At 40.2% G+C, this 13970-nt stretch overlaps 1 protein-coding gene across 2 annotated transcripts in view; it reads left to right on the top strand.

The window, feature by feature from the left end:
• LOC146307270 (partitioning defective 3 homolog) overlaps positions 1-13970 on the top strand; it is a 474057-nt gene that overhangs the window by 290279 nt on the left and 169808 nt on the right. For both annotated transcript variants that reach the window (XM_084746851.1, XM_084746850.1), the window contains exon 16: positions 2896-3082. In XM_084746851.1, coding sequence (XP_084602977.1) covers positions 2896-3082 — 187 coding nt within the window. The remainder of the gene's footprint in view (positions 1-2895; positions 3083-13970) is intronic.

The following is a 13970-nucleotide window of genomic DNA, read 5'->3' as shown; positions in this document are numbered from 1 at the left end:
TAATATCAGTTGAGGCATGAAAATAACCTCTTGTTTAGGTCGCATAATTGCAGTGAATAAATTGGAGGTCAAACTGGAATTGTTCTATGTTATTATTATTATTATTGTTAGGTTGTTTCCTTTTTCATGCAACAAAAGTGAATATCACAAATAATTATGTAAAGAACCCAATTTAAGATAAATGATGAGTATTGATACACAGTTTTAATTTAACTCCCAACTACTTGGTCTGCCTGCTAGGAAAGTGATAGGTCTAACTTAGTCTAAGTGACTTCCTGGAGTTTCTCACTGTCATTACTGCAGGCCTGCTGATTTACAGTACGGGCTGAATTCAATTACCCATGGTTCTCTGTCAAGCTGCCCAAGTGAGGAATGGCCTTCATTTCACCTGTGCAGTGTTGGCAGCCATCGTAACAGGTTCAGATGAGCAGTCCATAGACAAAGGGATGAGCTTTCCAAAAGAATCAATTAACAGATGTGTAAGGGCAGAGGCAGGTGTTTTTGGAAAGTTTTCAGTCATGGTATAAAGCAACTTGTCCTGTCCTGAATTAAATTTTTGTTTTATAGGGATGAAAAATAAACATCAGTCTTGTGAGCTAAAAAAAAATCTGGTAATTGCAAAGTAAAGTAATATCTTGGTGATGTTATTCAGTGTATCCATGGTAAAACAGCATTTGAAGCCTTCAGTTTGCAACATATATTCACATATGGTATAATAAATCCTCTTTGTCACATGCCACTGATAAGACTCCTGACACGTAAGAAAAATAACCTAGTAAACACACATATATCTGCTGGATTTTCTGTTTGTTGTTGGACTTCAGTGCTTTTTCATGGAGCAGGACCTTTCTAAGCCCACCTGGGTTTCTGTCCTCCCCCACACAGCTGTTTTGTATCTTTGTTTTTCCTTTGAGTTTTTTTTTTCTCCGCAAATACCTAAACTAAACTCTACACCTCATTGCCGCGTTGATTGGTGCTCAGATTTACTTCCACAATATGCATTTATCATTCGCCAGGCCCCAGTGAAATCAAATGCCTCTCCGATTCATGTTGGGATCTTGCCAGGGTAAATATTGTTGTCTGCTGTTAGCGATTACACACAATTGTTCCTAAGCTATTAGATTTTCAAAACGGCTCTCCAATAATGGAAACAAAAGCAAAAGAGCAGGAAGTCCTGCATTTCTGTAAACTTTTGTCTAATAGTAAACAGGTGTGTGGTTAAAGCCTGATCTCATCACTTATCCTGACTTTAATTTCTCTTTAGTTTGATTTAAATCATGCGCTGATCAATTTGCAGAGTGAGTCTCGCACCTCTGTGTTGTAACGCCACCTCTCATGGCGTTGAACAACCCCTCTCCAGCCCTTGGTGCTGAGTGCCGGCTGCGGCAGCACATTCCCCATTGACTTTGACTCCTGAGGAGCAGCAAAGGAGCGATTCAAAGAAGCCCTCAGCAGGGAGGGTCAGACAGGACAGAATACAGATCAGGGGAGCTCTTCTCCTGCTCATATTTGTCCTTGGAGAAGAGTGAAGGAGAATGGATAAGAATACTCTGGTCTATAACTTTTTGACTGTGCCATTAAAGGGATGGTTCAAGTTATTTAATGTGGGTTTCTACGAGGTACTTATTAATAGTCAGTGTATTAGTGACAGTAGAGACCAGTGGACAAGCCCCCAGTTTAGAGAGGAGTAACAGGACTGAAGTTAAGCAATATACTGTAGACAGGGTCAGCAACAAAAGGTTGCTTCTGATGAGGTCAAATATCACTCACTCCAAACCAACCAAAATCCATTTGTGAAATCAGTAATTTAACCTTGCACGACACAGGAGTTGCTCATCTGCCACTGCTACAATCTGTTGTTTGTTTGTATTATTGTGTGACTTTGGTGAGTCTGAACTGTCCTTTTAAAACACAGAAGTCACACAATAGCACAAATAAACTAACAGATCGAGGCAGCAGTAGACCAGCAGCTCCTGTTTCCTGCATGGTAAAATCACTGATTTCGCCTTTGGAGTTTGGTTGGTTTGGAGTGAGCAATAATTGGTGTGTAACTGCTGTTTCCCATCAGAAAAGGCTGTCTGACAGAAAGGTAAAGTAGTAATAATAGTCAAAATACGATGTACGCTTAAAATGATATAGATTTTTTTAAGTGGTAAAATACCTTCTGTTGCTGACCCTGTCCACAGCGGTACATTGCTTAGAGTCAGTGCTGGTACTTCACTCTGCTTCTCTAAACTGGAGGCGTGCTGACAACCATCTACTGTAGGTAATACACTGACTACCAATAAGTACCTCATACAAGCCCACATTAAATAATACCCCTTTAAGAGACGAGATTCTGGATTCAAGACATAATATTATTTTGTGTTCCGTTTTGTGAGCCTTGATGGTTACTTCATCCTGTCATTCGTGTCCGTGACATCCATTTTTGTGTATTTTTATAAGCATCTGGAGCCTGCTACCATTTAGCAGGTATTGTTTTGCCATGCAACATCTTTGTATGCATGCGGCATTGCAAAGTTGTACTTGATAAGCATTGTTATTTACCCTTTTTTTATTGAGAAACGTTGGTGTCCTTCAGGCATGTCCTGATGTGAAAATCAAGTGCAATTATCTCGGCCAAAGTTATCTCTGTATACAGTATTATCTTGGTAATTACCAAAGTAAGATAAAATTATTGTGTTTACACAGACATGTCTGACTTTGCCTCAGCATGCAGACAAATTTTCTCCATCTTATTTTCCCCACACTTGTTATCAGACACCACTAATTGGATGCTTAAAAAAACCCTCAGTATTCATGCCATATTGTGTTATAAAATTGTGAATAAACTCTTATTAAAATATGTAATCAGTGATGCCTTCTAATCTCTTTCTTTCCCCTTTTCTCTTTCAGGCAACTACCAGCTCTCTCCAACTGTGAACATGCCGCAGGACGACATCGTGATGATCGAAGACGATAGGCCGCCCCTGCTTCCTGCCCACCTCTCCGACCAATCATCCTCCAGTTCCCACGATGACATGGGCTTCGTGGGAGAGAACCCGGTGCCCTGGATCCACGAGCTGCCCAGTCAAAATGAATGGTGAGCAGTGGGTTGTTCTTGCTTTGCGGTGGAGTGGGCTGAATTATTTATAACTTGAAGGACTTCAGACAGGCGCTGTGTGGAAAGAGGCAGGATGTTGTTTTTTTTTGTATTTTCAGTTACAATGTGCGGAGGAGGTGTAGGTTAGGTTACTGTCTGTGTTTGTGTGTGAGGGTTCCTGTTTGTCATTATTTCTGAGTGGTGAGTCTGATCCAGAAAACCAGAGAAGCAGTTGTCTTGATTTAAAGGGTTTCTGCAGGTTCTACAAAAGTCTAAAATTTAGTCATTGGAATTTTAGGCCTTAAAATGTCTTAAAAACAACTTGAAAAATGATTGGATTATGAAGGCCAGTCAGAGCTTGGAACTGCTGGTCACATATGCAAATATGTGATTTTACATTAACATGAATCCATTTTGAGTTATTGCAAGTTATTTCCCCCATTTATTACATAGTGTAATGGCTTTCCTTTGTCAAGTCAACAAGATTATTTGCCTTAATAAACCAGGAAATAACATTTTCATATCCTAAAATGGAAAATGAATGGAATTTTGCATCAAGACTACTTTAGATTCCAAAAATGTGGGTAAATATGCAGTTGTGTAAGACCATGTGGGTGTGTTTATATGTGTGTGTGTTTAATAATGGATGACCCCAGCAGTCAGACTGTAAGTAATAAAAAAAAACTCCCAGGGACTCGTACAGTACCTCTCTAACCCCAAACACCCTTGGGATTTCAGGGCCTCACTCCACCTAACTGAAGCATCCACATAATCAAATATGAAGCCAGGACTCACCAACTTTCTCAGAGAACTGGGTCTCTTTAGGGACTTGACAGTTTAAGCAGAGCAACCCTTACAGACCAGGGCAAAACAGCTCTGTGCTGATTTTATAAACCGTAGTGTCTATTTGCACCCAGGTGAGAATAGGCTCACAGCAGCCATTAGGCTATTCCCACACGACCCCCTAGGTTGAGCATAACACTCTCTCTTGGCACGATGCAATTCAAATCTCCTCCTAGGCAACAAAAATTTAAGGTTTGTGTAAAATTATAGGTCAGTTTTGAAGGGACAGTTCACCCCAAAATCAAAACTAAATATTTTTCATCTCACCTGTACAGCCATAGAGATGAATGCCTTCACTCAAATATAATGGAACTATACAGCACTCAGCCTATATGGCATTCAGCCCCAAAATACATGTGAAAAACTCAACAGCAGTGTCTGTTTGCAGAAATCACGACCCAGTTCTGCAAGAAAATCCATAGATCTTGTTGTGAGTCTCCTGGTTGGAACTACTTTTTTATTTTTGATTTTGGGGTGAACAGTCCCTGTAATTTCACTTTTACCTTTAGCTTATTATGCAGTTAAATAGCCTCATTGACTATTTACACTTGCATGGCAGGTACAAATAGCATTGTTGGACACCCAGGTGCTTGTCTCTGCCATGCTAGGCTACGCCCGGATGCAAACTGCCACACTGGCTATTCCATTCTGTATGCAAGTAGCATCTTCCTTTTTTAGAATGTGTTTACAGTCTCTTTATGGTCTATCTTTTTATTTGTTTCCTGGTGCCTTTAAGCCTGAGACAGCTATTCATCCTTACATGTATAATCACTCTCTCTGAAATTACTCCTGGCATTTATGTATGATTGCAGTGTTCAGGTACAGCACATATAAAGATGCAATCATGTCCTCATTTTCCTCTGAATGGCAAAGTCAGGGACTGCTTTTCACTAAAGCCGAGTTGTGTAGGATTATAAGTCAGTGTTAACTTCACTGTTAGACTTAGTTGACTTATTATTTACATTATTGAATGTTATTTTCAGTTTTCAGTCGCAGGTTGGTCAGGTTTACAAAATAAATCTTGGTTAGGTTTAGGAAAAGGTCATGGTTTTTCTTAGCCATGTGAATATAAATAGCTAATGTGGCCATTTACACCTTGGTGCAAGTGGCATTGTTGGCCGACACCTGAGTGCTTGTCTATGCCATAACAGACTATACACACCTGATGGTAATAGCCACGCTGGCTATTCCACCCTGGGTGCAAATCATGTGTGCCTTTTAGAAAACGCTTTGTCTCTTTTTTTATTGTTTTTCCTGGCTGCCTTTTAGCATAGGAGTTTATAGCTACCCGTCCTTACATGTACAATCATTCTTTCTGAAATTACTGATGGCATTTCTGGTATGATTGCAGCGTTCAGGTACAGGAAATGCAAAGACAAGACATCTAATCATGTCTTCATTCTGCTCTCAAAGTCAGGGACTGCTTTTTCACTAAATGTAGGTTGTTCCTAACACTCCGTTTTTTTTGTTCCATTCATAGTGAGTCATTTTGTTATTTTATAGGGATTGTTATTCTTTCTTCTGATTGGCTGGTTGAGGTCACATGTATAATGGCATGCTGGTGAAGGTGAAATGCTGGCTGCCAAGAATAGAGGTGCTGGGTTTATTTATTTCTTTTTTTTTTTTAGTATTTTTACTTCTTTTTTCCCTGGAGACTCTCTACTCTACACACACTCTCTAGCTCTCTCTCTCTCTCTCTCATTTATTATGAATGAATAGATTTGCTCAGCACGCCAGTTGTTCATGTGATGTCAGAGGTTTGTCATAGTGGATTAGGTCCACGGCATATGGCTGCACCGCACTCAAGACTTCCTCGCACACTCTCCAGTTACACACGCACATACACGTGCATGACGTGCACACACGAGGCAGAAGTGTGCTATATACCACTGCCTAGGGTTATTGTGAATAATTCATGTCCTAAACGTCACACACACACACACACACACACCAGGCACACGTTCTCTTTTACTCAAATGCTAACAGCTGCTTAAATGCACCAAGTGTGTGTATCCTCTTTCTTACTGACTTTAACTGTTTCTCATTTTCCTTTTCAAGTGCCCCCAACATCTTCCGACACACACATATACACACACACTCACAACGTTAACAGGCATACTGAGCCAGCAGGGGATGTGGGTCAGCCTGACTCCAATGTATTGGAACTGTTACTTTTTAATTAAGCTCTAGCAACAGTGCAGCCAGGGCCCTGTACGTATTGAATATGTATTGTGCAGAGCTGTGAAAGTCTCACCTCTGGCCTCCAGTATTATTCAGCCTTCCCTCCTCACGGCGGGTGGGGGGTGGGGGGTGGGGGGGAGCGACTTGCCAAGGCCATAGCCATGCACCTACAGCGCATACACAAAGCACAAAAGTGGCTGGTCGGCTTGTAAAATCATTGTCATTCAGACTCTATCTTTTCTTGTCCTTTTTTCACCCGCTGGATTTAACAAACTCAGATTTCCTCTTCCTCCTCTCTTTTATTATTGCTCTTTTTAATTTAATTCCTCTGTATGTGACTTTGTTCACTCACGCAATAACAAGGCAGTTGCTTGTAAAATTAATTTCATCTTGGCTTATTTCACTCTATTAATGTAGGGGTAATCAAAAGGTCATTTTAGCATCTGGAAGTGGTTATTACAAGGTAAATAATGACTAATGTAAATAAAATGATATTAAAAGGACCTCCCTGTTATGTTACAATCTTCTCACCTCTCTTTTCCCTTCCTCATTTTCCCTCCTGTGGAATTTTTGGTCACACTTTATTTTACAGTACACTGATAAGTCATAACAAACTAGAAAAACAATAGAAGTAGTATGTTTTTTTCACCATATTAGACTTTATTAGAGGGTAACTTGGGACTACAGCAACTGCATTAGAGATTATAATGTATTGTTTTACAGTCACCTAGAGAGAAAATATTCCTCTACCCTTATTTTTCCCCTGTACTTGATAGATTTGGTTCACATATTTTTTTAAATGGGTAAAAAAGCAGATATGTGGTTTCCCTTCAGTTCACATCACACTTCTGTTGTAATGTGTCCCTAATTACATTCACATAAAATCTAATGAGAGTATAACCATGGGAAATAATGCAATTTAGTTTAGTGTCACTGAAAAATAAATTTGACCAAATTTTTAAAGGTGCAGTGTCATCCCTTCCTCTGTAACACTCCCCCTGTGTTTCGCTCCTCTCCTCAGCAGGTTAGTGTGTTAACGTGTAGGCCCGCAAGATGAATGGTTGTTTTGGAGGCAGAAATCCCATCTCACACAAGACACATAAATTGACCTACTTTATTTTTTTCCCTCGACATCCCCAGCCAATATCTAATGGATGTGTGTTCTGTGAATGTGTGCATGTAGACCTCCTGTCTGTTCACCTTTTACTCTGTGAAGACGTGCGACGCCTGTGTTGCTTTCTCTTGCAGGCACTTAGAGCTGTCTGTTGTTCTGAACAGTTGTATTACATCAGCTTTACGGGCCTGAAATGAACATAAAACAGGCTATAAATATTACAAACCCATGCTTTAGATCTCTGTTAATATTCTTATAGTGATATCCTAGCTTTTATTTGTTTCTACTGTATTAGACACTGTTTTATTAGTGTTATAATTCAAACCCCAATTCAAAAAAAATGGGACACTGTGTAAAAAACAAACACTGCAATAACATAATGCAATTATTTTCACTTTCCAACCTATATTCAGTTCAATACAGTACAAAGACAAGCTATATACTGTTCCTACAGATAAACCTTATTAGTGCCCAAAACAGTTCCCAAATGCTTACTGAGTGTTTTAAAAGAAAAGGTGATGGAACACAGTGGGAAACCCTGTCCCAACTGAGGACACTAACTGTTGAAGTTTTGAAAGCAAATTCTTTACTGTTTTTGCTTAATATGTTACTTCAGTTGCTAAATTTTAGTATTTTGCACTTAATAATCCACCATATATTTTCAATGGGAGACAGGTGTGGACTGCAGGCAGGTCAGTCTGAGCCAAGCCATGCTGCTGGGACATGTGCAGAATGTGTCTTGGTATTGTCTTGCTGAAATAAGTAGGGATATCCCTGAAAAAGATGTTGTCTGGATGGTCGCATATGTGTGTACCTTTCTGCATTAATGGGGCCTTCACAGATTTGACATTTACCCATGATGCTATGGACATGAACACACTCCCATACCATCAGATGCTGGCTTTTGAACTTTATGATGGTAACGATCTGGACAGTCCTTTTCCTCTTTGGCCCACAGGACACAACATCCATGATTTTCAAAAACATCTGCAATGCAGACTCCCCCACATAAGTCAGCAACATTTCTGGATGCTTTCACTTAGTCTTAGTCTTAGTCTTAACTTGCATTTCTAGATGCAGCAACAAACTGTGTTTAGAGATAATGGTTCCAGAGTGTTGGAGCCCATGTAATAATATCATGAGGGTTTTTAATGCGGTGACACCAGAGGAGCCAATGGCCATGGGCATTCACTGCTGGTTTTTGGCTTTTCCCCTCACGTGCAAAGATTTCTCCAGCTTCTCTGAGTCTGAGTTTTAGACTGTTTGCTCACACAGTTTTTCACTTATTGGTGAAACTGACGTGTGAATAAAAGTTGGCTCAAATCCTGAGAGCAGGTGGGAGATGCGTTTAAATCCAGCCAGATGTAGAAGCCCATGGGTCAAAGGGTGTGTGAACGTGAGTCAGGGAGGTGATTGAAACCAGCATGTGTCTTCCGTCAGGTTTCACTGGATAAATAAAGGTTGTAAATTATTACTTTGCATATCCGCGCTAAGTTCATTCGAAGCATTGGGTCCTGACCCATCACATTAATTCCCTCTGCGGCATCTGCCCCCTCCTTCATCAGTTTGAATCCAAAGCCAAACAGGAAGGGCCGCGTCCAAATGATTTACAGTAGAACAGATAACGAGCTCTGGCTTTGCAGAATAATCTGGATAAATAAGAAGATAAAAGGTTTTTCTCATAGGAAGGAATGTGCCAGAACGGTGTCAGAAACAGAAATTAGTGTAAGATCATGGCAGCTCCTGATACAGGCAGATTCATCTGGGATGCAGAAGGAATGTGTCTCGTTTCCACCTGGTTTTCATCCCAAAGTTGATGAAATGCAGTTGTAGGGTGTGTTTGTTCTCTCTAACTGAGATCCCTATCCATGTATTTTCCTTCTTGTATGGTTGGTGTGCCCATAATAAACTTATTGTCTTTTACAAACAGTTGAAAATGAAGAAAACAAAATATAATATTGATAAAGAGTTGCTCAAATCAGCTTTCCTTCCAGCTGCATTAAGCTTACGTTCTAAAGATTGTAACACTTAACTGCTCCAGCACCCACGCCTGTCTGAATATTTCCCCTTCATAACAATGCCCCCTTGGTAGTTGATCTAATCGTCACCGACGTGCCTCCAACTTTGTCTTTCAGAAGCAAAAATAGCAGGTTTTTGAAGTATTTGCAGGCTTTCCTCACAATGTAACATCTAAACGAGACAACGCACAAGTCCTGTGCTCAGGAGAAGTTTATAGCACCATGAGGAGTGTGAACTCCTTTCAAACAAAGTGCTGAAGCAAAGCAACTTGACTTTGAAGATGAAGCTCTTTGAGAGACTCAGAATGTGCCTCCTCCTAACAACAGAAACATTCTGCTTCCTTGTGCTGTTTTATTCTGTGAACCCACAGTGTTTTTCTGCTCATTTAACTGCTTAAAGGAGGCTGCCCTGAATGCATACACATCCGCTACCGCTTATGTGCAGGCGCTTATTAAATTTTAAAATAACAACTTACATATGTTGTATGTTTTCTGTAGTTAAATCTGAAATTTGCATGAAAATAACATCACAGCAGAATGAGCAATATTATCAACTGAAGATATTTAAACTTGCTCAGCTCAGCTCCTATTTTTCCATATAGCCTATTTTTCAGTTGGACTATTTAAAGTGAAGAAATGAAGTAATATTACACAAGTGGTGCCTTGGTCCTGACTGCATCACTGTTGCGCTGATAATGATGTTAAAGCTCAGCCTTGAGTGTAATAATGCAACTGTACAACAGGTGTCCGACAAAATTAAAGATATAATAAAAATGTACTTTTTGGGAGGCAATTCGCTCTCAAAATAAAACACTTTTTTACTAGTGTTATATCTGTTTCTCTGGAAACACATGGGGTCTGACTAATAACTGGAAAACAATTAGTTACACCATTACAACTTCCCTGTAAAGAAACCCACTTTACCACTCCAAAAGTAGACCAACAGCGTAGCAACAGAGATGATTTTTAGCTCCTGTTGAGCCAGACAGCCAACTTTAGCTAACATTAATGCTTTACAGATATAATGGGATTTCCCAAACTGTATAAATAGCACACATACAAACACTAAACTGCTTTGCTAGCTCAGTCTTGTTGTAACTATAAGATATTTGCTGAAGAAAATAAATTTACATGTACTGATTTAGCTACTACATCTGTGAACGTCACTGGGTGAAAAGACTTTCTGTCTGATCCAAAGATTTCCAATAACTCCCCATTGTAAAGTCAAAATGTATTGAAAAAAGATAGATTTCCAAAATTCCTTCCTTCATATTTGTTGGCCTCAGAAACATGTTCACTATGGTCACATAACTGTTTGCTCTGAGGTGTGAATGGACTTTAAAGTGAAGTAGGAAAAACCTGTTGTCAAGTAGTTCTTATACTTACAGATGATCATTCTGGATTCTTAATGAAGGAGAAGAAGTAGATGTAATTGTCAAAGATTTTATAACAATATCAGAGGCGAATTATTATTCAAAGTAGAACATCATATATAAATGTTAAAACATGTCCAGAGGGAATATTTAAAGTTATTTTTAAAATGAATTCAAAAGGTAAAATGTTAATTCCACCGAGTTTTACTCTGGCCAGGAGGGGCGTCTCCAGCCCCCACAGCTCCCCCTCCCAATGCTAATTGAGCCAGATCTGTTTCTGCCATGAGCACACCTTGTCTTTTAGCTCCAGCAGCACCGTATCTTCCTGAGTGGTGAACACAGTCTTCTAACTTATGCGAGGACAGGAGGTGAGAGTGTAGTATATTCTGAGTTGGCACTGAAGTGCAGAAAAAAGCCGGGGGTTGTCCGCAGTATGCTCATCAGTCTGAAGTTTAGGAAGCGTTACGCAACATCACTGAGAGCCAGGAACTAAGTACTAGCGGCTGGCCTGTGGCGCTATTACCATACCAACCGCTGTTATCATAGCTGCCCTGCACACCACCTGAAATAAATTTTACTACTTGTAGGAGGAAAGGAGGCACGAGCAGTTGGATGCATCCTATTCCAAGCTTGTCACACTCCTTCCTCAGTGTCAAAGAGCCTTTCCCCCCACTAATCTTAAATCGTCAGATCCTATCACCTAATTAGTCAAACTGACAAACACTTTATTTAAATGGATGTGCGTAAGACAGTCATTACACTGTAATAACCATGTCTTTATGAATATATACGAGTGTTGTCTCTGATTCTGGATATCTCAGGGAACATGGTCAGCCTCCGAGACCGACGGTGGCTAGTTTGATGACAGGGAATACAGTACCAAGGTGATTGTCTCACTGGGTTTGGCTCCTGGCACCCTAAGTCAAATTAGGCAGCTAACTTAACGAGCTAATTAGCTAACACCAGCTACAGCAATTAGCCTACATTAGCACCAAGTAAACTAGCTAACTGCTGGCTGTCCTTCAGGTAATAATGTTTAATGACATCTTTATTACAAGTCCAAATGGTATCACTCTAGTTAAAGTCTGAGATATTATTCATGACACACTGTAATAAAACTTCATGACATCTTTATGACAAGTCCACAATGTACCACTTTACTTGAAATCACAGAAAATATTCATGACACACTTCTAATGGTCCAATGAAGGCCAGTGTCAAGACCAGCCAAATACAACAGCGTCTTGTAATGTTACATAAAGCCGTTCCATCAAGTTTTATAATGTCAAGTTATAACAATAACAAATATAAAGATATCTCAAACAATGTTAACTTTGCATTAACTTTGCTTTGCATTAACAATGACATCACTGACCGAATGACTTTTAATGACAACAGTCATAAACATTTCTAAAGACTCCTTCATGTCCATGACAGGTGTTATGACATGGTTATGACAGTGTAACAACAGTCTTATGGAGATCTCATCAAATAAAGTGTCACCATCAATTTCTAGAAAATTTACATTGGTTTAGCATAAATAATTTCATATTCCTTAATTCACCTCCTGGCTACCACTAGAAGCACTGTCACAACCCTGACATAACCCAAAGGCTTTGGCCCTCAATCTGGATGAAGCTGACAGAGTGGAGGATATGTGTCAATTCTCATTAAGGTGAGAGGAGACAGAAGTGGACAGCGAGTGAGACGGAGAGAGGGAACGAGCGAGAACTCGACTGTGTCCTTCTCTGTCTTTGTGAGATGTCACAGGTGGAAACATCATTTCCCAGGCAGCTCTGACACACTCTGTCAACCAGCAGAGATGGAAAAGGACTCCAGACAAACATACACACACACACACACTCACACACACACAGCGCTGCACAGACGCACTCAGTCTCACGAGTGTTTAGATACACATTGGCTGGTAAACAATTTCACAAATTAACATATAAAGTGGAAAAGGTCCGCATAGACACGAACAAACAAACTTCCAAGCTAACAATGCAGGCAGACTGCCTACTTCAGTTGACTCCCTAATAGTCTCTATCATCAGTAATGTAACTAAGAATCACAAGTGCTCTATTAAGCACATGTGTTTTTCCCATCAGGCCATCAGCATAATACATATAAATGCAAACAGCCCTGCAGTGCATGCACACACACACACACAATATTTGACTGATCTCAGATGTCCATTTAAGTTGGCAGTGACTTTAACACTAGGTTGCACGTACACATATGTTAATTGCAGGATTTTCTCCCCTTAAATGCTAATAGTCCCCTCTGGCTTTATGAATATTTACCATGTCTCAGTGGCGCGCCATTGCTACAAGCATGTCATACATGCTTTCATTTCTGTGCTCACCTTGAGTGTGTTTATCTACTCCTTCCTGTGTTGTGCGCTATGTGTGTGTGTGCCCTACACTGCCTCATTGTGACAGGGGTGCAGGTGAATCTCAGCAGGAGCGATGCCAAAGTACCCTGCACACACACACACACTCGCCTCACAAACCAAAATATCCTCTTTGCATGCTGCTTGTCAGCCGCTCTCCCATTCAGCAGGCTGGAGAAGTCAGTGCAGCAAAACTCAATTAAAGCATCCGTACACCAGGCGGGGAATGAATGAGGAGGTCCATGCAGGAGTCAGCCGACGGACAAAGAGGTCTTAATTGATCTTGTTCTCTCCCTCTCTGTCTCTTGCTGCAACTTCATCACAATTAAAAGGAGATTACAGCAAATCACAGGTGCAGCTGCTCCTCTGCATGGCCCTGAATGAACCATTTTATTTTACACTCTTTATACCCAGGTTTAAGTCAAATGTTTTATAGGCGCAATTAAGCGAGTGAAATAAAAGTGGTAATCTGAGACATATTTTTTTACAGCACATTATTTAAAGGGATAGAGTGGAGCTGTATGAGGCACTTGTCAATAGTCAGAGCTTTAGCTATAGTAGATGGTGGTCAGCGTGCCCTCAGTTTGGAGAAGCAGAGAGGGGCACGAGCAAGGAAGTTAAGCAATGAACTGCTGCGGATGGGGTCAACAATAAAAGATAATGTAGCTGAAGAGAGTGATGTTTGGCCTATATAACTAAGGTTTTCTGTCAGAAACGGCTGTCTGACACCAAAGTAAAATATTGAAAGTATTCTAAATCTAGTGTACATTTAAACTGATGGGGTTGTTTTTTGGATAAAATACCTTTTGTTGCTGCCCACATTCACAGCAGTACTTTGCATTTCCTCCTCTCTGCTTCTCCAAACTGGGGGTGCAGCTAATACACTCAGCAGTGCTGGGCAAGTTACTCAGGAAGTGTAGTAAATTACTTTTTACTTATTACTCCTTTAAAAAGTAATAATATT

The sequence above is a fragment of the Lutjanus erythropterus genome, chromosome 21, assembly GCF_056507025.1.
Source record: "Lutjanus erythropterus isolate fLutEry1 chromosome 21, fLutEry1.hap2, whole genome shotgun sequence".
Taxonomy (NCBI): Eukaryota; Metazoa; Chordata; class Actinopteri; order Lutjaniformes; family Lutjanidae; genus Lutjanus; species Lutjanus erythropterus.
Note: the sequence above shows the minus strand (reverse complement) of the source record. Positions and strands in the feature narration are given on the sequence as shown.